Below are 25,943 nucleotides of genomic sequence, written 5' to 3'. Positions count from 1 at the left end.
CTTTGCAGAACTGATGCTACGTTCTCCATTATCAGAGGAGAACAATGTATACCAGTCTGAAGTGACTTCCCCTAATTCATAATATCATCTACTATCTCACCGGTATAAGTTCATTAATGTGCTTCCATTTTAAATAATTAGGTTGTTATAATTTAAGTGCACATACTTTCTTGTAAAAGAGGAAGATCAAATTTAGTATTCCTCACTGTCCTTACTTTTTCTTTTAACTGAATATTCAGTAACATATCAAGTCTCACAGTACGTGAGATTTGGAGTTTTAATGTGTGGCTGGCAAATAAAAGGTATTTTAAAAACCGGTTCTAGGTAGCTCCTGTATCATTCCTCAAATTGATCTTTTCAAACAAATTTGTCTGTTTATTTTCCTCCCTGTTAAAGTCATTAAGGAAAGTTAAATTTTTAGCATTGAAGTCTCCCCAAGACATAATTATTGAGTTGCTTTTAGTGATCTTTGAATTTTAGGGATAGTGTGCTTTAGTGAAAATAGGCAAAGAATCAGGGAAAAACCTCAGGCACAAATCAGGCAAAGAATCAGGCAAAGTTGGGGAAAAACCTCAGTCATAAAGTTAACTTCTTGCCACAAGCTGCGCCTACCTACACTGGTTTCCTTCAACCTAGAAAATCAGGCTATGCTCATTTCTGTCTCCGAGTGACCATGTAGTAATGCTATTAGGTTGTGTGTGCTGTTGTAAGCACTTTCATTGCCAGTGCTGTTTCTCCTTGGTTCCACGTTCTTTCTGTGAGTGGGAAACTGAAGTTTTAAAAAAGAACGAACAGATGGAAGATCCCAAGAATATTTTAGGATTCAACCTAGAGATGAGAAGTTTATTTATGAATGTAGTGATATATGTGTACTATAAATATAGTTTTGTTGTTACCTATAAAGATGTTTCTGGCAAGTCTTTCTTAAAGAAGATTTATTTATTTATTTTAGAGGGAGAGAGCATGACCAGGAAGGACAAAGGGAGAGGAGAGACAGTCTGAAGCAGACTCTATGCTGAAGGCAGAGCCCAATGTGGGGCTTCATCTCATGATGCTGAGATCATGGGAAATCAAGAGTTGGATGTCCAACTGACTGTACCTCCCAGGCATGCCCCCCCTCTCTTTTAAAAGACTTATTTACTTAGAGAGAAAGAGAGCATGTGCATGCACCAAGTGTGGGGAGGAGCAGAGAGAGACAGAATCCTGAAGCAGACTCCTAGCTGAGTGCAGAGCCAGGAGCCTGATCAGGACCTCAGTTGAGCTGAAATTAAGAGTCGGCTGCTTAAGCACTGAGCCACCAAGGCACCCCAAGTCTTTTTCAGCCAAAATCAATGACAACTAAGAAATGTTACGAATAGTGAAAATACTTTGAACATATAAGGAAAAAAATATTTGTATAACATTGGGAGAAATTACCTGACTGCATGTCCTCTGAGACTTTAAGGAACCAGCCAGATAATTCAGGATGACAAAGGACAGCCTGGGGGCTATTTTACTTTGTATATTCATGAAGTGTCAAAACAAGGCTTTTTTGAGGCTTCAACAAACTCCAGCAAATCCACATAAAACTCTGCATGTGTTTTAGATTCACTGTAGATTAGTATACAATAGATTAGGAACAGATTACCCTCCTTAACAAGGTAGAAGTTTTAATTTGATTTTTGATGGCTTTTTTGGGAGGAGAGTTTTATCTTTTCAAGGAATAAGGCATCAAATTATTTTTGATATGTTTACAGAGCTTCAGGGGTTTAATTGCTGATATGATTCTAGGGAAAATAAGTCCTAGAAAGAAAAATCGTGTTATCAAACTCATTTCCTTGTATTACAGGTAAGAAAGTTTTATTAGGTATAATTAGGCAAAAAAGATCTTAGAGTAAACTTATAAACACTAAACAATTTGAAACAATTAGTCTCAGAAAATTTAGTTTGTTCACAAAATTTTCTTGCCTCTGACCTTATTTTATCATTCATCCTGGCCAAATGTATTGACTAAGACCTGAGCTTTCCCGATTAATAACCTTAACTGCTTGTTGGTCATGGAATTTAGGAAGTTTAGCCAAGTCCAGCTAGCTAATTTCAGTGAACTTTTTTCAGTCTTCATTTTGTTTGACCGTTTGGTACATTTGACATTGTTGACTATACTGGCTAACACTTTGTCTCACTCTTACTTGTTTTTCTGCTTGCTTATTCTTCTGTGTTTGGCCTTTAAATGTTGGAGTTCCTCAGTATTTGTTTCTAAACTCTCTCATTATTTTATACCTGTGTGGTCCAATATAAGAGCTATTAAATTAATTAAAGGTAAATACAAATTTAACTCAGTTCCTTAACATACCAGCCACATTTCAATTGTTTGGTGACCATATGTGGCTGCCATATTGGATAGCACAGAATGAACATTTCCATCACCACAGAAATTCTGTTGCATAGCGCTACCTCTACCCTTTATCTGGCTAGTCTTATCTTTCCCTTATCTATATGCTGATAAGTCTCCACATTTCTATCTACAGAACCTCTGTTCTCTACTTTTCTACTTATTCAGTGTTTTATTTGGATATCAGAAAGGGACCTCCAAATGAAAATGTCCAAATCAAAGTGCCACATAACTGGTCCCCCTCTTAGTTTCTTGTTTCAGTGAATGGGAATACTGTCCGTCCATATGCCGTAAAGTAGGATTCATTTCTTTCATCACGTACTATGTCTAGTCCGTTACTGTCACACAGATTGTCCTCCTAAATATATCTCAACTCTGTTCTCTTTACACAACCATCTTCCACTACCAGTCTCTCTTGAACAGTGATGTAATAGCTTCTTAATTGGTCTCCTTCTATCTACTCCTGCCCCTATTTAATATATTTTTTCATACTGAAGTCACAATGATGAAAAAAAATAGGGAGATGTCATCATGTTACCTTCATGCTTTCAACCATTCATTGTCTTCCCATTATTCTTAGACATGCAGCCTACACGATTCCTGCTTACTCTGGCCCCTGTTTCTGTCTTCAGCCTCATCTCTTGCCATTCCATTTCCTCTCATTGTACTCTAGCCACACTAATGTTTCTTTTTCCTCAACTCACCCTGATTCATCCTTCTCATATTCCTTGCCCTTTTTGCTGATTCTTCTAAGAATGCTTACCCTCCTCTCAGTCTCACTCTGTCTGGGTGATTCCTATTTATCTTTATACTTTATCTCAAATGTGACATCTCTGATCACAGCCCCACTTTTCCTGATTCTGGGTAGATAAGAAAGCTCTTGAGTTTTTAGGAACCCTCATATTAGTAGAGAATAATATACTGTGGAGGAAGTCTTGATCACCAGAAGTAGGTCTTTAGTCATTCAGCAAACATTTTTTTGAGTGCCATTGTGTGTTAGGCACAGCTGTGTAATGAAAAAAAACTGTCTCCGACCTTAAGGAGATCATAGTCTGACAAGGAGATAGGGAGACACACATACAGAATTATAATACAATTTGATAAATGCAGTGAGACATGTTCAGGATTTAGTGGTAGAACAGAAGTGTCAAGCAGTCAGCTCTACCTGGAACAGAGGTCAGAGTCTTTTTCTTAAGAGTAGCAGCATTGAGTTGGAAAGATTGAGGGGCCCTTGTTTTCTTCTGGGTTTATCAGGTGGAAATGGGTAAATGGTACCACATGTCTACAGACAAAGAAGAGAGGTGTGGAATGGGCAGCTGTGTATAAGCCTTGTCAAGTGAGACACTGTGCTGGTGCTTGGCATGTAATGAAGAAATAAGTCTTGATAGGAAGACGGGCCGATACTAAAGAGACTTGTAAGCTATCCTAAGAAGTTTGGGCTAAATCTGGTAGAACAGTGGTTTTCAAACTATAGTGTACATCAGGATCACCTGGAGGGCTTGTTACAATGCAGATGCCCAGACCCTACCCCACAGTTTCTGATTCTGGAGATCTGGAGTGGGCCCAGGAGTTTGCAGTAATGCTGCTGCTACTCATCCAGGAACCACACTTTGAGAGTCACTGCTGTAGATTACGAAGAGCCATTAATGTATTCATGTTTATATTTTAGTACCCAACTCTTTAGCTTTTTATTTACAATTAGAACAGCCAGAGTAGTTGAGTAACAGTCTGTTGAAATAAGTGAACTGCTATGATCTGAATGTTCATATTTCCCCAATTTTTTTTTTTTTTTTTCCTGAGGAGAACAGAGGCAGCAACCTCTTTTTATTTTATTTTTTTTTAATTTTTTTTTCCATTTTATTTATTTTTTCAGCGTAACAGTATTCATTCTTTTTGCACAACACCCAGTGCTCCATGCAAAACGTGCCCTCCCCATTACCCACCACCTGTTCCCCCAACCTCCCACCCTTGACCCTTCAAAACCCTCAGGTTGCCCCAACCTCCCACCCCTGACCCTTCAAAACCCTCAGGTTGTTTTTCAGAGTCCATAGTCTCTTATGGTTCGCCTCCCCTCCCCAATGACTCTTAATCTCACAAAACAAACTGGGGGTTCCTGGGGGGAGGTGGGATTGGGAGAGGGGGACCCAATTTTTTTTTTTAAGATTTTATTTATTCATTTGACAGAGAGAAAGAAAGTGCAAGCAGAGATAAGGGCAGGCAGAGGTAGAGAATGCAGGGAGCCTAATGTGGGGCTTTTTCTCAGGACCTTAGATCATGACTTGAGCCAAAGGCAGACACTTAACCTGGCCACCCAGGCACCCCAAGAACTGAGTTTTTTTTTTTTTTTAATATTTTATTTATTTGACAGAGAGAAATCACAACTAAGCAGAGAGAGAGGAGGAAGCAGCCTCCCTGTGGAGCAGAGAGCCCAATGCGGGGCTCGATCCCAGGACCCTGGGATCGTGACCTGAGCCGAAGGCAGAAGCTCCAACCCACTGAGCCACCCAGGCACCCCATGAATTGAGTTTTTAAATGGCCCATGGCGGCCAGGTTTGCTGCCCCTGCCTTCTGTGTCATGCAGGTCCCTGGAAGGTCACAGACCTGTCTGGCTTTCTTGACCACACAGCCTGGCACCTCTTGGCAAAGGCTGGACATGGATCTTGTGTCTCCCAAAATTCTTACACTGAAATCCTAACTCGGCGGTAAGGCCTTTGGGAGCTATGTAACTCATGAGTGTGGAGCCCTAGTCCCACTAGTGTGGGACTAGTTCAGTACTTTTATCCAGAGGCTCCATGGAGATCCCTAGCTGCTTCTACCATGTGAAGACATGGCAGAAAGGTGGCCATCTGCATCCTGGAAGGGGGCTTTCACGAGAACCTGCCCATGCTGGCACCCTAATCTTGGATTTCCAGTCTCCAGGACTGTGAGAAACAAATTTTTGTTGTTTATAGCCACCCAGTCTGTGGTTGGAGGTGGCTAACTATAAGAATTCTAAGTAGTCCCGGGACATAGAGATTGTCCCCGCAGTTTGGTGGATATAAGTCTAGGATTAGAGTTACCTTTTTTTTTAAAGATTTTATTTTATTTATTTGACAGAGATCACAAGTAGGTAGAGAGGCAGGCAGAGAGAGAGAGAGAGAGAGGGAAGCAGGCTCCCTGCTGAGCAGAGAGCCCGATGCGGGACTCGATCCCAGGACCCTGAGATCATGACCTGAGCCGAAGGCAGCGGCACAACCCACTGAGCCACCCAGGCGCCCCTAGAGTTACCTTTTTAAAGCCTTCTTTTCTGTTCTTCTGTTCTGAATCCTTAAATGTTATGAAGAACAGTTAAGATGATTCAAGAGTAACATTTATTCAGCTAATGACAACAAAGCACTTGATGTTGATTTGAGTCTGCTAGAAACTGCAAAGTATAAATAGTGTACACTGGGGAGTAATATACTCATAGGTGGGGAGGCTTTGGTCAAGTTGTGCATCATCTTTAGATTTAAGTAAATAGCTTTGGAATTGAATATATCAAGCAGAAGTATAGAAGAACTTCAGAAAATATTATGGATATGGATATGGAAAATATGGATAAGAACCATAATGATATCCATTAGGAATTATTTTAATAAAGATAATATGTATTTCTTTGTCTGATCTTGCATTTAAAGATGCCCCTGCCTGAAAGAAGGGAGCTAATCTGTAGACTTTAGTGAACTTCTCAGGGTCCTTCCTTGTGTTTTGATGTGATCTGATTTTCTAGCATTGCAGTAATCTGATAAAAACAGTTCCTAATTTATGAATGACCTAAACTTAGAAGACACCTAAGCCCATGGCTGCTGGGGCCCCTGCCAGGGTTTCTCCCTGCCCAGCCCTCATACGCTGCTATCCCTTCTCCAGCATCCCATCTGGCTCCCTGGTCCCCGTCCGTCCTTTGCCTGGAGGGACTAAGGGCTCAGGGCACTTCCATTACTGTCTATATAGTCCCAAAACATTATAGCCAGTCCTCTTACCACCTCTGTACCTCAAGAAAACTTTAATCATCACATATTATGACACCAACATTTTTACAAATGAAGTTCAGGTCCAGAGATGGTAAATAATATGCCTGGTGTAATTAGAACTAGTTAGTCACACATAGATTTGGAATTTGAACCCAGGTCTCCTGATTTTTAGTCCCGGTCTCTTCCCACCACACTGCTCACTTCCATGAGTAGATGTTATGAAAGTCTTGTGCAAAACTTAACAAATTATTGGGCTGGATCTGTGTTCTAAGTGTATGTCTTGTGCCTGTTCAACTCATGATTCCAGTTTGGGAGCAGGACTCTCTTAGTTCTTGTGTGGATTTAGTTGATACGGCATTATTATTTTAAAAAAAGTGTTGCAAGGATGTTGGAGGGCTTTAAACCAAAGGAAATGCTGGAAGTTTCAGTACTTGAGACGTTCAAAGGAAGAGGAAAAGGTATACTATAAGCCTCCCTGACCAGGCGGGGCCAGGTCAAACTACCAGCCCTCTGTAGTCTTCTCCACTGTAACACAAGTATTTCCGCCACCAGCTCCTGCTGTGACGTCTGCTTATTCCTCAAGTATGCTTTCTGCTAAAGTGGAGTGACACTTTAGACTGAAATCCAGGTGGTGTTTGATGTGGTAAGAAAATCCCATTTGTTCTTTTTGAAAAAGAACATACTGGCCTCAAGTTGAAAAGTAAGATAAATATATATATTTTAGTTCCTGGGCAACTTCTGAGGTGATTTTCAGATAATTTTGAAGAAATTGCTGATGATTAGTAGCTACTGAGAATTGCTAGTTTCATGTTAAGGAGTCGAGCACCATTTCTCATTGTGGAACTTGACTATTCCCTAGGTAAATGCATGCCTGTTCCTTGAATCCTCCTCTCAAGAGGGTTTATTAAAACTCCTATTTACATGTACCAGAAAGATTCAAGTGATTGTTAGTTTGTCACTATGGAAAAGAGTTGAGGAATGGAGGCCCAATATTTTCCGGGTGAGGAGCTCCTTTAATTCCTTACCTCAAGGGCCTGGGGGGCAAAAGCAGGCCTGCTGGGGAGGAGAGCCACATGTTGGGGAGTCAGGGGAAGAGGGCAAGTGTGCAGCCTTGTCTTCTTAACTATCACAGAGTTTGTACCGCTATATTAGTACTTCTTCGTGGAGTGGGGGTGCAGGGCGCAGCCCCCCCCACCCCTCAGGGTGCCAGGGACATTTGACAGTGGCCAGAGACCTTATTGGTTGTCCCATCTGGGGAAGGAATGCTGCTGGCACCTAGTGGTAGAGGCCAGGAACGCTGCTCTGCATCCCGCAATGCTCAGGATGGCCCCCAGGAAATTTATCCGGCCCAGAATGTCAGCATTGCTGATGATGAGAACCCCTGCTCTGTTACCCATCAACTCCCCGAGTCAGCCTGCTGAGAATGCTGCTGTCAGGAGATGTCTTGAGATTCGGTAATGTGCTATGAGAAAAGAAAAAATACCTTGCTCCTGACATTTTCTAGGACCTGAAAAAGAAAGTGGGGCCATGTTAATCCACTTATACTCGTGTTATTTCTGGAGTCCTTAGTTTACACTGTAAATGACTTCACTCTCCTTTGCTTCATTAGACGTTGTACCTAACAGTTCTCCCTGGTGTTTGTATTTTACTGCTAGACACTTCCCTTGCTTGAGGAAGAACTCTGTCGTGCGCAGAAGGTTTAAAGCAGAAAGCAGTGGCAGATGTTGTCCATAGGTCTCCTGTAATGTCTTCATGGCCAAAAGCATTCACCCAATGTCTAATCTGAATTTCTTTTCTCAGCAGAGGAACCCAATGAACCCATTTCCTTTTGTTCTGGCCTCAGTAGAATCTGGACTATCCAGAAGGAAGAACAGTAAATATTTAAAATTGATTGCTTTAGAATATTCTATCACTTGTGTGTTCATCTTGGCACCAGTTTCAAGAACCACGGCCATTCATTGTTTCACCTGCTGCTGTTCATCTTCTTGGCCTTCTTTTTAAAGTTAGGTCAAACAGTTGTGTGATTCACCAGTTTGTAACAATGCACAGTGTTCCCTAATGCTCTCCGGAGAGCCAGCCATGTGAATCTGGCTTGAGCGGGGCCACAGTGGGTTGTCACATACCCACTGGCCTTTACTTTCCATGGCCTGACTGAATGGGTTTTCAGGTCACAGAGCACATTCATGAGCATCGCTGGATTTACAAGGATTTTGGCACGACACACACAAGGGCTGCATGAGTTCCATGTTAGTCATTTAGCACTGAACACAGCATTAGTTTTCCAAGGCAAAAATAAACAGAATTGCCTAAGCAACAAGCTGCTGTCGAATTTGTTAGCAACAAGCTTTGTGATCAGACAATGGCATTGTGTTCACGTGAGCAGGCGACATTCAAGTAGAACACGAGAATATTCTTCTCAGCCCTGCAGCTGGGTTTTAGATGGAGGTTTATTCTCTTTATTCCTTCTTTTTGGAATTTGCTTCTAGTTTTTGTGCTTTTAGAAAGGCTTTTATGCTTTCTTAAGGGAAGAGTTTGGTTGTTGATAAATGTGTGTCGATTCCTTCCTATATGTGGCTCTTTATTAGCCCATTTTAACCCCAGATTAAAACTTGGCTCTAGATTTATTTTATAAAAGGCAATTATTTTGTTCCCAAACTTTAAGATATTTTAATATGTTTAACATTTGGGTTTTAAAGATCTATGTTTTAAAAATGAAAATTTTTTTTTTTTCTGAAAAATTAGCTGTTCCAATCCATGTATTTCGTTTGGTTACCCACAGAAAACATCCTAGTTTGTGATAGACTAATTTGGAGACAGACTTACATTCACCTTTATTTTCCCACTAAGGGGACTCTGAAATACTATTTTTTCTTCTTTAGATTGTCATAATAATTATTATTAACCTTGGGTTAATTAATTCTTTGGTCAGGACCTACCAGTCAAGTATAGGACAAGTTAAGAAACTATTATTAAAGTCGAAAGCATTTCCTCAGCACACATACAGAAAAGTCATCCTATAATATCTGACAGAGCCTCCGGAACAAGGAAATCTGTTGACCTGAAGTCAACCTATTACCCTTTGTGCTAAGTGCTGAAAAAAATCTTTTTTTTTTTTTTTTTTTTTTTTTTAGATTTTATTTATTTGACAGAGAGAGATCACAAGTAGATAGAGAGGCAGGCAGAGAGAGAGAGAGAGGGAAGCAGGCTCCCTGCTGAGCAGAGAGGCCGATGCGGGACTCGATCCCAGGACCCTGAGATCATGACCTGAGCCGAAGGCAGCGGCTTAACCCACTGAGCCACCCAGGCGCCCTGAAAAAATCTGCTTCTGAAAGATGAAATGTTTTGTGGTACTCATCTAAGTTTTTTCAGTGAATTTGTTCAGCCTGCTTGGGTATTGTTTTAGGCATTTGCACAAACTGACTAAGTGGGACATGAGAGAGGTAATGATCATTCTAGGGATTGGAGGTCTCCAGCAGAGTTCTATAAAACATTACAAAGTGTTCTATAAAACACTTTCAGGGGCACCAAGAAGCAGAATCCAGCTTCCTTTATTACGGGTACTTCCGATCTGAGCCAAGCACATTATGACTCCCTTTCAGAAGGTGTGATCTATCTGCCTAGGTATATTTATATTTATATTTATCTAGTGGTCACCTAGTCCCCGAACATTGTCTGAAACAATCTCACTCTTTCTGTAGTGAGCTCGCTCTTCTGCTTTCCATAGAGGATTTCCCACTTCCCCACTTTCTGCAGGCCTCTGACACTTGCCCTTTTTACTTATCTCACTGTAAGCAGATAACCTTACTCACTGCTCCAGGGGAATGGAGACCATATGAGGACAATGGCCCCAGCTTCCAACCACCAGTCTTCAAACTTGGTTTGTAGGTGTGCCCATCTCTTCTGCCTTCTGTGTCACTGTGGTGGAGGAGGTGGCCTTTTCCCAGAGCCCTCTATTTACCTGTCTTCTGGATGCCACTCCCCATCATCACTTCTCTTTCTCTCTGAGTTGATTCCTTCTCATCAGCAATAAAACCAGCTCATCTCTCTCCCATCAAAAAAAAAAAAAAAAAAAAAAAAAAAAAAGAAAGAAAAAGAAAAAGAAGCCTTCCCTCAATCCCAATCCTTCTTCTATGTTGTATATGCCAAGCCAGTCCATGCTCCACAGGGAGATGACTAAATACTTAGTCATTTTTAAAAATCAATATTGTGTAATTTTTTTGCTTTTACTTGAAATTATATAATGCTAACATAAGGAAACATACCATTGTAAATGTTTTTGAATTAAATCTTAAAAAATTCTTGCTAAGGTCGATGACTTCTAAGTGGCACAGTCAGAATTCTGATTCCAGACACTAAAGAAAACACTCCACTATATTTAACATGGTGGTTGCTAGTGATTGACAATAACAGGTTTGGTGGAGAGAAGGGGCAGAAACAGTGTTGTCAGAGTAAAGTGAAGAATGGGAGATGAGGATACTCTGTTTCTCTCCTTTAGAGCCCAAGTTCTTGAGAAGCCCAATACCTGAAACATAGTAAGCACTTAGTGAAATGTTAGCTCTATGGTTGTTGACCTCTCAGGAATGCTTGACACAGCTCATTCACCCATTCAACAAATATTTAATGAATTCCCACTGTGTTGCCAGGCACTGCTGTAGGTGCTGGAGACTCAATAGTGTGTAAATAAACAAAATGCCGACCTTGATGAGGACCTACTTACAGGAGAAAGAAGTCGAATATAAGTGTGTTGATAGGTACTATGGAGAAAGTAAAGCAGAGAGGGAGAAAGGCAGGGTTGTAGGCTGGGGTTGCTGTTAGAAATAGGGTGCCTGGTGAGGGCTCCCCCGAGACCTGAACTGAGGATCTGAAGGAGGTGAGGAAGTGAGCCCTGCAGATCCCGGGGGGTAGAGGGTGCATGAGGGGATGAAAGGGCCTTGCTGAGGGAAGGCATGAAAAAGCCCTGAGCAGGGAGCCACCCAGTGTGTTTTGGAATCTGGTCACCAAAGACCTGCATTATGTGAAATGTCCAGAATAGGCAAATCTGTAGAGAAAACCCCATAAAAATGCCCAGGGCTGAGAGAGTTGGGTGACTGCTAATGGGTACCTGGCTTCTTCTGAGGGTGATGAAAATCTTCATAAAAAAGTGATTGCGGTGATGGCTGCACGGTCTGTAAATATACTGAAAGCAGCTAAACTGTACACTTTAAATAAGGAGAATCATATAGTCTGTGAAGTGAATCTCAATAAAGCTTTTATTTAAAAAAAGGCAAGAGTCTGTAAGGAAACTGGTCTAATTACTGTGGAGAGCCGGGGAGGATGAGGCTAGAGTGTGTAGGGCCTCTGTGCCCTTAAAAGAGCCTTGCCTTTCCCTGCGGGTGAAATGGGGGCATGGGGCAGGGTTTTGAGCAGGGGAATGATGTGACTGGGTTGATATGTTACATAGGTTAGCCTCGGCTGCCATGCTGACGACTGAAGGGGAGGCAAAGCCGAAGGCATGGTGACCGTTACGAGGCCGTGCCGCACCACACATGAGATTCTGTTTTCCCCGTGTTGCTGAAATTCCTTCTTTGGCTTCTCTGTAAACTCATGTTCATCTTCTATCTCTCCTTTACCATCTCCTTTGCTAGCTTTTCTTCTTCTTTCTCACTATTAAATGTAGGGTTTACTTAGATTCTGTACTGGGACCATTTTGTCTTCTCTGGGTTGTCTCACCTACTCCTGTGACTTGAGTTGTCATCAACTGCTGAATACTTGTCAACTCCACACCTTCCATCTCTGCTCAGGGAGCCAAATGCCCTCAAACTCTGTTCGTCTGTTCCTTTGCTGTGCTACAAAAACCATCCCAAAAGGCAGTGTCTTAAACAATAATCATTTCTTTTGCACACAAGTTGGCAGTTTGAGCAGGTTTGGCAGGGATGACTGTTCTCTGCTTGACTGCGGCTGGATGCCTCACCTTCAAGATGGTGTATGCACATGGTGCCAAGTTAGTGCTGGATGTGAGCCGAGGCCCCAGCCAGGGCTATGGTCTGGGGGGCCTCTCTGTGTGGATCTCTCCATTGACTGCTTAGGCCTCCACAAGCACAGAGGCCTCCTGGCTGGGATTTACTAGGTGGCTTAGGGCTCCAAGTGCATGGCCTTTATGATCTAACTTAGAAGTCATGGCATTGCTTCCTCTGTAATCACAAACCCACCCTGTGTTCAAGAAAATGGAACACATACCCTATTTCTCAGAGGGAGGTTGTTAAAGTAACACTGACCGAAAAGAGCAGGTGGGATGAGAGATCTCGTGAGCACCTTTGGCAAATATCTGCCACATGGACTGTGATTGAATTTAAGATCTTTCATAACCGTGCTTTTTCTGTAATGTTCCCTGGTTCATAAGTGGCCCCACCACCTCCATCGCTGCTCATGGCAGAAACTTGGGAGCATCTTTGATACCTTTGTTTACTTTACAGTCCTCAGCTGCCTGTTCTCTCCCGTCTGGCCAATCACAGAGTCCTGTTCTCTTTATAAATCATTCTCAGATCCTTCCAGTCCCCTCTCCTGCCATTGCCGTGACCCTGGTTTAGGCACCTGCTTCCTCGGTTACTGCAGTGGTCTTCAGCTGGTTTGCCTTCTTGCGGTTTTTTGCCTTCCAGTTATTTTTTTTATCCTTCCTGTATAATCTTTAAAAATACAAATCCATTTATGACATACTCCTGCTTAAAACCCGTTAGAAGCTGCTCAGTGCTATTGAGCTAAAGACCGAAGTTGTTTCTATGGACTAAACAGACTAAATGGCTTTGTGTCTTCTGGCTCCTGCCTCCTCCACATTTACTTTGGATCCCCAGCTCCCCCTTGCATCTGCTGCACTGGCTCTTCCAGTTCCTCCCAGGCTCTCTCCTTCCTGCCTCAAGGCTTCCCTTTCACACCTGCTGCTCTCCTTGGGCGCACATTCCACTGCTTCATTTCATTTGAGTGTAATTTGCTCAGGGGAACCTGGGTCAGAAGCACTGGTCAAGCAGCTCAAGGATACCTGCACATTTTCTCTGTAACCCATATACGCTCATAATTGCCGTTGCTATCTTTGCATTTCTGCCTTGCTAGGCTTTAAGTTCCATGAGATCTAACAATTGGTCTCGTGTCCCAAATGCCTAGCCAGTGCCTGACACACAGTGAGCACTCACTGCATGCTTAGGAATGACTCTGCACACATGATACATGCGTATATTAAAATACACATACGCACATGTACGTTGATTGCGAGTGTTAAGTGTACAGATGAGGTGTTTTGTTTTTTTTTTTAATGTTTCGTGCCTGAGTAGGATTTTTCAGTGGTATATTTAGAAATTAGTGATACTTCTATTTGAGAGTATATATGTCTGTATGTGTGTTTAGCATGAATTTTCTTCTTTAGTACCCACTGTTCAAAATATACCACATCAGACACCAGTCTCATTCAGAGTTGTTACGTTCCCCTTTTTATACCTTGTCCTCTGACTGGGTCCTGTCCATCCATCCCATTCAAGGTAAAGAAACTGCTGCAATGAAAGCTGATCTCCTAAGGGCCAGAAATATGAAAAGGTACATTAACCAACTGACTGTGGCAAAGAAGCAGTGTGAGAAGAGAATCCGAATCCTGGGAGGCCCTGCCTATGACCAGCAAGATGAGGGGGCCTTGGATGAGGGAGAAGGACCTCAAAGCCAGAAGGTAGAGCTTTGTGGTTTCTTGTTTTGACCATTTCATGTTCATTATAAACACTCATGTAATCTCCCATCCGGTCTTTTAACTTTCTGGTATTTAACATAGGACATACGTTCCAAAACAGAGACTCACACGTTTGCTCACAAAGAGCTGTATTACTTGGTGTCCTTGACTTCTGTGAATGGTAACAGGTAGGATAGGTAGGCACAGGGTATATGTATGTGTGTGTGTATGTGCCCACGTGTTTTTTCCTAACCCACAAACCCTGAGGCACGCACTTACATTTACAAGGGCCCAATCGAGTTACCCACTACTAGTTGGATAGAACTAACCACCTATGGGGCGCCTGGGTGGCTCAGTGGGTTAAGCCGCTGCCTTTGGCTCAGGTCATGATCTCAGGGTCCTGGGATCGAGTCCCGCATCAGGCTCTCTGCTCAGCAGGGAGCCTGCTTCCCTCTCTCTCTCTCTCTCTCTGCCTGCCTCTCTATCTACTTGTGATCTCTCTCTGTCAAATAAATAAAATCTTAAAAAAAAAAAAAGTTGTTTGGCTATGTTTAAGCTGAATTCTAAAAAAAAACCAACTAACCACCTATGGACTAGAAGGCATCCTGTAAATAATTTTACTTAGCTCTCACCACAATTCATTGAAATTTGAATTTCTTGATATTTCCATTCTACAGGTGAAGAAACGGAGTTGGTTTAAGTGAATTACCTAGGGCCAGGTGGGAAGAGTCACAATTAGATTAAAAACCCAGATCTAGTTGCTTCACAGTCTGAGTGCTTTCTCACTAAGCCATACTATGTCAGCGACTGTTTTTACAACAAAACTTTGGACTGTCTGATACTGGGTCCTCAAATCATGGAGCTTAGGAAAGTGTCCTAGCCCTACCTCAGTACTGTTCTTACTCTCAAGGACCCAAGCTTGTCTTCCAGGACCCAGGGAATGCTAGGGTTGAAGGAAACAGCAGCGGCTCTCCCTGAGGAGCTTGTTTATACCACTTGGGAACAGGACTTCAAGGCAATCTCCAAACTTCTCTTTTTTTATAAGATGGCACTTAGTCACAAAGAGGTTACCATCAGTATAATTTGACTGGTACAGCCTCTGACCTCACCTGTTTGGGTTTTTAGTCTCTTGATCTTTTCTTACTCAGTTCTTGGTTTAACTTCAGATGCCTATCTGTGACTTTTCCCTTCCTCCTCGCTCCAGAGATGAACTTTGACCTTTTTGTTGTTCATGGCCCAGTCACCATTAGAGCCTCTTCAGGATAGTTTATGCTTGACCTTGGACCAACTAACACAAGCCAGAGTTGTTGTTCTGCAACATCTTGGACAAGTGACACAAATGCAGCCTCGAGTAGCTCTTGTTTTATGGAAGGGTCTCCCCTTACTGCTAGAGATCTGTTTATTTTGCTCTTAGTAAATACACCTCTCTGCAATTTTGGCTTTGTGGTCCAAAGTGAAAATCTTGCCTTTTGGTGAAGGTTGGAGAGAGAGCGAAACTGGCAGGTTAAATATTGTCCTTCGTTCCCTTTCTCCTCAGCCTCTGGACTCTTAGATAGATTTCTAGCCACATTTGTCACAGAAAAAGTTCTCTTCTTGTGTCCCATATATTCATTCATTCATTCATTCAACAGACATTTATTGAGGGTCCACATTCTCTCAGTTATAGTGTAAGGTACTAGAATAAAAAAGGTATAAGGTGGAGTCCCTGAGGGTTGCTGGGGGTTTGTGGGGTAGGGCTGGGGTGGCTGGGTGATGGACTTTGGGGAGGGTATGTGCTATGGTGAGTGCTGTGAAGTGTGTAAGCCTGATGATTCACAGACCTGTACCCCTGAAGAAAATAATACATTATTTGCTAATAAAATAAACAAAGAGTCCTATACAGTTATAAATTAGAAAGGTAGGTGATCCAATGGAGATTTTATACCCAGAAGGCCCATCTAATAGTTTGCCACCTAGTCAAAAGATGATGTAGTTTTAGATCTTATATAGCAGAAGGAAACCTTGAGAAACGTAAATGATCATTTTAGGAGAATGTGATTTCAGTACATGTTATCTGGCAGTTTTTACTAGAGGTAGACTTAATCTGGTTTTAGCTCCATTTTGACTTGTTTCTCCAGATATTTAGGAAAAGAGCAACCTATTGCTGTTACAACAGTTTACCCTCAGTAAAATAATTTCCTTAGGCTTCAGGCTGAAAGCCTTAGATAATGTTGCAGAATTCTCATGTTTATGCTGGAGTGTTTTCTCCCAATGCTCACTTTTTTTCCACATAGGAATGAAATTATATGGTATTTGTCTTTCTCTGACTGACTTATTTCATTTAGTGTAATACTCTGTAGCATTATCCGTGTCCTTGCAAATGGCAAGATTTCACTCTTTTCTATGGCTGAATAATATTCCATTACACATTCGTGTGCTTGCGTACACTTCTTTACCCATTCATTAATCAGTGGCCACTTGGGGGGCTTCCATATCTTGACTATAAACATCAGAGTGCATGTATCCCTCTGAATTTGTGTTCTTGTATTCTTTGGGTAAATACCCAGTAGTGCAATTGTTGGATTCTAGGGTAATTCTATTTTTTTAACTTTTTTTTTTTTAAAGATTTTATTTATTTATTTGATAGAGAAGAGAGGCAGGCAGAGAGAGGAAGGGAAGCAGGCTCCTGCTGAGCAGACAGCCCGATGCGGGGCTCGATTCCAGGACCCTGAGATCATGACCTGAGCCGAAGGCAGAGGCTTAACACACTGAGCCACCCAGGTGCCCCCTATTTTTTAACTTTTTGAGCAACAGTGCACTAGCCTTCTTTTTTCTCCACATCCTCACCAACAACACCCGTTGTTTTCTTGTGTTTTTGATTTTAGCCAATCTGACAGGTGTGAGATAATCTCTCGCTGTAGTTTTGACTTGCACTTCCCTGATAATAATTGATGATAAGCATCTTTTCATGTGTCTGTCGGCCATCTGGATGTCTTCTTTGGAGAAACATCTTTTCATGTCTTCTGTCCGTTTTTTAATTGGATCATTTGCTTTTTGGTGTTGGGTGGTTTTGGGGTAAATATTGAGCCACCCTTACAACCCAGGAAAAAATCCCATTTGATCATGATGAATGATTTTTTTTAAGTGTATTATTGAATTCATTTAGCTAGTATTTTGTTGAGAATTTTCCCATCAGTGTTCATCAGGAATATTGGCCTGTGTCTTTCCTTTTAAGTGGTGTCTTTATCTGATTTTGGTGTCAGAGTAATGCGGCCTCATAGAATGAATTTAGAAGTTTTTCTTCTTCTATTTTTTGGAATAGTTTGAGAAGAATAGGTATTAATTCTTTAAATGTTTGGTAGAATTTACCTGTGAAGACATCAGGCCCTGGACTTTTGTTTTTAGGAGTTGATTACTGATTGAATCTCTTTGCTGGTTATTGGCTTGTTTAAATTTTCTAATTTGTTTTGGTAGTTTATATGTTTCTAGGAATTTATCCATTTCTTCTAGGTTGTCCAATGGCACATATTTTTTCATAATATTCCCTTGTAAATATTTGTATTTCTGTGGTATTGGTTGTTATTTCTCCTCTCTCATTTGTGATTTTGAGTCCTTTTTCTTTATTTCTTATGAAGTCTAGCTAGAGGTTTGCCAATTTTACTGATTTTTTTCAAAGAACCATGTCCTGGTTTTGTTTCTTTTTTTTTTTTTTTTAAAGATTTATTTATTTGACAGATAGAGATTACAAGTAGGCAGAGAGGTAGGCAGAGAGAGAGAGAGAGGAGGAAGCAGGCTCCCAGCCAAGCAGAGAGCCCGACGTGGGGCTCGATCCCAGGACCCTGGGATCATGACCTGAGCCGAAGGCAGAGGCTTTAACCCGCTGAGCCATCCAGGCGCCCCCCATGTCCTGGTTTTATTAATCTATTCCATTGCTTTTGTTTGTTTTTGGTTTTTGTTTTAGATTATGTATCACTTATTCCATTCTAGTCTTATTTCATTCTTTCTTCTAGGTTTAGGTTTCATTTGTTCTTTTTCTAGGTTCTTTAGGTGTAAGTTTAGGTTATTTATTTGTGACTTTTCTTGCTTTTTGAGGTAGGCCTGTCTTGCTATATATTTCCTCTTAGAACTGCTTTTGCTGCATCCCAAGGTTTTGGGCTGTTGTATTTTTATTTTATTTCTGTATAATTTTTAAAATTTCTTCTTTGGTTTCCTGGTTGACTCATCCATTGTTTAGCAGCATATTATTTAACTTCCATGCAATTTTGGTCTTTACAGATTTTTTCTTGTGGTTGATTTCTAGTTATAGCATTAGCATTTAGCATAGCATTGTGGTAAGTAAAGATGCATGATATAACTTTGATTTTTTAAAATTTATTTATTGAGACTTGTTTTGAGGCCTAACATGTGATCTGTTCTGAAGAATGTTCCATGTGCTCCTGAAAATAATGTGTATTCTTCTGGTCTAGGAGGAAATGTTCTAAATATATGTTTATTATATATTTATAATATATATATGGATACACACACACACACACACACATTGCTGGTCCAAGTGTCATCAAAGCCATTGTTTCTTTGTTGATTTTATGATTAGAGGATCTGTCCTTTGATATAAGGAGGGAGTTAAAGTCCCCTGCTCTTAGTGCATTATCATAAGGTTCCTTTATATTTGTTATTAACCATTTTATGCATTTGGGTGCTCCCATGTGGGGTGCATTAGATGTTTACAATTGTATCTTCTTTTTGGTTTGTCCCCTTTATCATTTATTATATAGTATCCTTCTTTGTCTCTTCTTAGAGTCTTTGTTTTAAAGTTCAGTTGTCCGATATAAGTATTGCTACTCCAGCTTTCTTTTGACATCCTTTTGCATGGTAACTGTTCCTCTGTCCCCTCACTTTCATTCTGCAGGTGTCATTTTTTTTTTTTTTTTTAAGTAGGCTCCATGCTCAGTGTGGAGCCCGTTGTGGGGCTTTAACTTACGACCCTAAGATCAAGGCCTGAGCTGAAATCAAGAGTTTGATGTTCAACTGGCTGAGCCACCCAGGCACCCCTCAATCTGCAGGTGTCTTTAGGTCTAAAATGAGTCTCATATACGGAGCATATGGATGGGTCTTATTTTTTTTTATCCTTTCTATCTTTTGGTGGGAGTGTGTAGTCCATTTACATTCAAAGTAATTATTGATAGATCCATATTTATTGTCATTTTATTTCTTTTGTGATTGTTTCTGAAGATTTTCTGTGGTCTTTTCTTGTTTTTCTCTTTTTCATGGTTTGGTGATTTTCCTTAGTGATGTATTTGGATTTCTTTCTTTTTATTCTTTGCATATTTATTAGTGGTTTTTAATATATGGTTATCATTAGGTTTGTATGTAATCTCTTCTGCATATAGTAGTCTATATTAAATTCATGGTAATTTAAGTTGAACCCATTTTTTATTTCTCTCCTCCCCATGTTCTAGATATATATTATCATATTTTACATCCTTTTGTGAGTTCCTTGACTGATTTTATACTTATATACTCATTTTTATTGCTTTGGTGTTTCCTACCGATGTACTGTCATTTTTGTTCTCTCCTTTCTATTCACAATTTCCCCTCTAATATTTATTAGAGGGCTAGGTTAGTGGTCATGAACTCCTTTACTTTTTGTTTGTCTGGTAAATTCTTTATCTCTCCTATTCTGAATGATAGCCTTGCTGGATAGAGTATTCTTGGCTGCATATTTCTTATTCAGAACTTTGAATATGTCATGTCACTCTCTTCTGGCTCAGAAAGTTTCTGCTGAAAAAGTCCCTGATAGCCTTATGGGGTTTAACTGTCTTCTTTTGTCTTACTGCTTTTAAACATTTTTCTTTATCATGTGTTTTGCCAATTTAATTACAATATGTCTTGATGTGGATCTGGTTTTGTTGATTTTGTTGGGGGTTCTCTGTGCCTCCTCTATCTGGATATCTGTTTCCTTCCCCACATTCAGGAAGTTTTCAGCTATTATTTCTTCATATAAATTTTCTGCCCCTTTTTCTCTTTCTTCTTCTGGGACTCCTGTAATCTAAATATTACTACATTTGATGGAGTCACTGAGTTCCCTATTTTCATTTTGCATAATTCATTTTTTTCTCTTTTGTTCACCTTGGTTACTTTCCATCACTCTGTCTTCTAGGTCATTAATTTGTTCCTCTGCTTCTTCCAGCCTCCTGCTGTTCATTCTTACAAGCATGTTTCCCATTTTGTTTATTGAGCCCTTTGTCTCTGCTTTTTTATTCCTTATCTCTGGGTAAGACATGTAAGACACTCATGTCTTTCACTCTTTTCTCAAGTCCAGTGAGTATGCTTATGATCATTGCTTTAAATACTCCTTAAGACATGTTACTGATATCTGTTTCACTTAGCTGTCTGACTGTGACCTTGTCCTATTCTTTCATTTGGGGTAAATTTCTTATTTTAAAAAAGATTTTATTTATTTATTTATTTGATACAGAGAGACAGAGTGTGTGTGTGAGTGAGTGAGTGAGTGAGTGCCAGAGGAGGGGCAGAAGGAGAGAGAAGACTCCCTGCTTAACAGGGTGCCCAACATGGGGCTCAATCCCAGGACCCTGAGATCATGACCTAATCCGAAGGCACATGCTTAACTGACCGAGCCACCCAGGCACCTTCATTTGGGATAAATTCTTGTCTTCTCATTTTGTTTATATCTCTGCCTATTTCTCCTGTTCTTGAGGGTAATGGCCTTCTGAAGAATAGGTGCTATAATGTCCTACCATGTAGTATCCTTTGTTTTCCAAGCCTGGTGATTCTGGGACTGTCTCCAGGATGTGGTGTGTGTATTCTGCTCTTTCATCCTGGCTGCTTTATCCTTTGGGCCAGTTATCTGGAGAGGCTCTCTTTGGGTATCGTGGGCAGTGTTTGGTCCCTGCACTGAATGTGGCACATTTTAACCAGGTATGCTCAGTCTGTTTGTGAAGTGAGACCTATTACCACTGCCAGCAGAACTACAAAACTCCTGAGTCGGGACACGTGTGAGCAGGTGTTTGGGCTGGTCTTCTTGGGGAGGGGGCCTGCCATGCTGGGACTGAGGCAAACATGACTGTGAGGGACAGTTCCACTGGAGCACAAGCACAGGGGGTGCTTGGTGTCGGCAAGTTAGGTAGTGCGTGTGGGCATAGTGTTGTTTCCTGCAGGTGGCCCTGCACTTATGCTGAGGGATGGGGGAAGAAGATGGATATGGCCAATTCCTTTGTTCCCAGAGTGGTCTCTCCATGAACACCGCCTCTCTGGGATATATTCTGAAAGGAGTGAATAACCTCCCCACTGTGTGCCCTAGGTGCTCTTCAGATCTCTGTTTCCATTCTGTATGTCTGCAGGTTGTTTGCTGTCCTTCTCTCCAAGAGCAGCACAGTTCCTTCCAGGCTCTATTTAAGAATTCCAGGCTCTAAGAACTCCGGCTTTAGGCTCCACTGGTTGCCAGAAGGCACGAAATTTGAAATTCAGCCCCTCTTACTTTCTAAGCCAGTTACTGTGGGGATTTGTTTCCCCCCGTGCTCCCCTGTCTCCATCCTTGTCTTTGACCCTGGCTCCTTCCTCACCACAGCACCGGGATCCATCAGCTCTCCTGAGCCACATGTCTGTATTTCCTACTTTTTTAATGTGGCTTTTTCTCTGCCTTAAGTTGTGGAGTTTGTTCTGCCAGTATTCAGGTCAGTTTTGGGGGCATTTAGGGTGATTTGATAGTTATCTAGTTTTGTTTGCGGGACAGGGTGAGCCTGTGATCTTCCAAACCACTGTCTAAGATCAGTTTTCATATCAACTTATATTTGATCCGAGACCCATCCACAATGAGCACCCATCCAGTGTAGCTCAGGACTCTGCACTCGAATATGAAAAGATGCCCTGACCTTTTGTTTCTGCTGGAGTTCTCGTAGAGCATTTTTCCTAAATGCAGCTTTCCTTCTTGAATTCCATGCTATTCATAGTTTGCTACAAACACAAATCAGGTAATTTCTTAAGGAGAGGAACTGTTTAATTATGGTTAAGAAGCTATGCTACAGAGTCAGGAAGCCTAGCTCTCAATCCCATACTGGGATTGACTTTGGACAAGTTAGCGTCTTTGTACTCCATTTGTAAAATCAGGATAATTGTATGTACTCTTTGGGTGACGACCATTAAATAATGCACACCACTTGATATGTGAGCACTCAGTAAATATTTGTTATTACTGGCATTGATTATTATGGGAGTATGTTTAGTGATGATATAGATGTAAGAAAAATCCAATTGTAATCTCTTCTTTTAGGATAAAACATCATTCCCAAGATCCTAATTCTGCATATTCTCATTAGTACACGGGAGATAGTCTCATGAGTATATTGTAGATATTCTGTAACTAGAGAATCCTGGTCCTACGTCACTCTTCTTTTTTTTTTTTAAGGAGGTTTTTTTTTTTAATATTTTATTTATTAATTTGACAGACCGAGATCACAAGCAGGCAGAGAGGCAGGCAGAGAGAGAGGAGGAAGCAGGCTCCCTGCTGAGCAGAGAGCCCGATGCGGGGCTCGATCCCAGGACCCTGAGACCATGACCTGAGCCGAAGGCAGAGGCTTTAACCCACTGAGCCACCCGGGTACCCCCTACGTCACTCTTGATAACACGTTGCATATGTTAGAAACACATTTATTTCTCTAAGGCCCCGAGGTACTTCTGATTGCTTTTCTTTCTGGAGAAAAATGAGCTGGATAAGAGGTAGTAACCCACACAAAACACAAAACTAATTTGCAAAATATGCATCATGAAACTAGATCCAGTTGGACTGGAAGAGACTGAAAAAGTAGTAAATAAAAATTCCCAAAGAGGAATAGATAATGATCTGCCTTCCTGCCTGAAATGCTTCACGACATTTAGCACGTGTGACTGTCTACCAGAATAATATTTTGTCTCCTACCTAGAGACCATTGACTATGGTGGCATCCCTCCCAGAACTCCCAGGGGTTTTAGGACAGAAAGAAAAGGGCTGAACTAACAAATAAATTAAGAGCACAATGTTTGCTGTATGGAAGCCCTTAGTGAATGTTAATTATTGTTCTATCCTCCATAGTTTAAAAAAATGATTATTTTTGTTGTGGTGTCAACTTTGACCTACCCACCTTTCTCTTCGTACATCTATACAAAAATCTCAGAATTACTAAAATTAGTTAATCTCAAATGAATTGAGATTGAGTTATTCTCAAATGAATACATTTGACTGAAGTATACGATCTAATCATCCTGTTCACCCAGACCCATACGCTTAGTGTAGGTGTTACACAGTGAAATGCTCTTCTTTTCCTTCAAAAGCAGAAAATATACCAAATGGAGCAGACAGTTTGGTTAATCCACCAGCCAAGGTAAGAGATCTATCAGATGTTTAATTATACTTGAGATGTATTTGCCGTCATGTACTTATATATATTTGTACTGTTGGAACTGAGCATAGACTATTCCAAAGATGCAATACAAATCTAAAAATGGCTAATATTTTAGAAGATTTTTTAAAATTTAATTTTATTAAAAAAATTTTTTTTTATTTGACAAAAATCACAAGTAGGCAGAGAGGCAGGCAGAGAGAGAGAGGAAGGGAAGTAGGCTCCCTGCTGAGCAGAGAGCCCAATGGGAGCTCGATCCCAGGACCCTGGGATCATGACTGGAGCTGAAGGCAGAGGCTTTTTTTTTTTTTTTTTTAGATTTTTATTTATTTATTTGACAGAGATCACAAGTAGGCAGAGAGGCACGCAGAGAGAGAGAGGAAGGGAAGCAGGCTCCTGCTGAGCAGAGAGCCCGATGCAGAACGCGATCCCAGGACCCTGGGATCATGACCTGAGCTGAAGGCAGAGGCTTTAACCCACTGAGCCACCCAGGCGCCACTTAGAAGATGTTTTGAACTTGGTTTTGCAAATATGTGAATTTGTATCTAACTTGGAATTCATTTTTACCCAAGGAAAATTATACTGGGAAGACTTCCTTAGATTTCATGGAACGCCCTTTCTGCTCAGCTTATTCCTATACTAAAAACCAATAGCTCTCTGAGTGGTCTGTTATCCCTAGCCAAATTTTATATGGGTTCCCACAAACCTCTGTGGACCATGTACAGTTAGAATTTGTACTTCAAAATGCTTTACTGGTAGGGTTTGCATAATGATACATGCTGTGATCTCCCAAAGTTGGTAAACTAATTAAATACTATTTGTTTGATATATTTATGGGCTCAAATTGTTAGTGATCTGTAGCGTAGGATGGCTGTCTCCTTTAATTAGTTACCAGAAGTTGTTAGAAAAATGCCTGCTCTTTTCTGCTCACAAAACCTCTTGAGGGCTCACTGTTGGCAGAAGAGTTGAATCTGTGTTGATCATATACACTTGATTTTAGAAAGATCTTACTGGTAACATTTCCAAAAAATTTCTGATTGACACAATTTAAATTTTAATAATCTTAAAACATAAATTTTTCTTTTAATTGTATTTGATTTATACTCACATGTCTTTTTTTTTTTTAACCTAAGAGCTAAGGATATAGGGCTTCAATTCCTTCTAAATTAATTTGAGACATTTCTCCTAACTAATTGAGTTAGAAGTAATTATAAAGGTGATCTGCTTTCTCCTAATATGGCAGCCTATGCTTAAGATTGTGCACACTGTGTCTCCAGATGTTGTTTCTCTTTTTCTGTAAGCATGCATGCAGAATGGTAAACAAAGGAGTAATTTTGGTACACTTAAAAAAATTTAAATTAAAATGATGCTTACAAAAGACTTTTAAATAAATCTGAATAAGGCTGGTAGTTTAGCGAATAGTACTGTGTTGATGTTCGTTTCCTTATTTTGATCAGTATATGTTGTTCATGTAAGAAAATACTCTTGTTTGTAGGAAATGTAGGCTTTATCCGGTGGTAAAGGGCTGATCATGTCTGCAGCTTACTTTTTTTTTTTTTAATAGTATGGTGGTGGTGATGATGTGTGCGCATGTGAGTGTGTGTGTGTGTGTGTGTGTGTGTGTGTATAGCAGGGAAAGAATGTGATTTAAAAAGGTAGTAAAATTTGGGGAATTGGGGCAATAAGTAAAGTTAATTGAAAAAAAAGATACTGTAAACAAAAGAGCAAGATATAAAATCATTTTCCTCAGCTGTATAAAAATCAGATGGAAGGCAAAAATGCCAAATTTTATTGGATTCTAGTTTTTTTGTACATTTCTCTTCAATTTTTCTATTCTGAACATCTGTTGCTTTTAACTATATATCCCACAGGGCAGGAATTTTCATCTGTTTCATTTCCTAGAAATGTGCCTGATACAGAGTAGATGCCAAAAAGATCTTTTGCTGAGTGTGTGGATGATTAATTGAAATTGGTGTTTATTGAATATGTACATATTGAATCTTTAATAAACTTTTCCATTTACAATTTAGGAAGTGGAGTGAAATACCATATTACACTATGACCCTCAAAAATGAAACTCCCTCCCAATGTAAAAACTGATCCATTGAAAGTTAAAGTAAACTAATAATTAAAGTTTGATTTTTGACATTTTTCTTCATTTTTTCCCTTAAATTTCCTTGGTAGATTCTTCAGTTTGAAGATATCTTGGCCAGTACTTTCTATCGAGAGCACTTTCGAACGTACATGGAAAGGATGGACAAGAGAGCTCTGATTAGTTTTTGGGAGTCTGTGGAATATTTAAAGAGTGCTAACAAGGTAATATATACAGCATCAAAAGAATATTAATCACTAGCTGATGAAAACTTGGCATGTTAGACACTGTATCTGTGTTTCTCTGTGAAGCTGTAAGATAAGTATACATTAAAAGACGATTTAAAACCAAATATAATAATGGAATTATGGTCTAGCCCCTAATGGTAAATAAAATTAGATTTTATTTTACAAAAAAGATGCCTTTGAATGTG

The 25,943-nt window shown here is 40.4% G+C and overlaps 1 protein-coding gene across 1 annotated transcript in view; it reads left to right on the top strand.

Moving 5' to 3' along the window:
• Positions 1-25,943, top strand: part of SNX25 (sorting nexin 25) — a 124,241-nt gene that overhangs the window by 68,569 nt on the left and 29,729 nt on the right. Inside the window, exons 7-8 of the mRNA XM_045998412.1 lie at positions 13,866-14,047; positions 25,603-25,734. Of these exons, the coding sequence (XP_045854368.1) occupies positions 13,866-14,047; positions 25,603-25,734 (314 nt within the window). The remainder of the gene's footprint in view (positions 1-13,865; positions 14,048-25,602; positions 25,735-25,943) is intronic.

The sequence above is a fragment of the Meles meles genome, chromosome 2 (genome assembly GCF_922984935.1).
Source record: "Meles meles chromosome 2, mMelMel3.1 paternal haplotype, whole genome shotgun sequence".
NCBI lineage: Eukaryota > Metazoa > Chordata > Mammalia > Carnivora > Mustelidae > Meles > Meles meles.
Note: the sequence above shows the minus strand (reverse complement) of the source record. Positions and strands in the feature narration are given on the sequence as shown.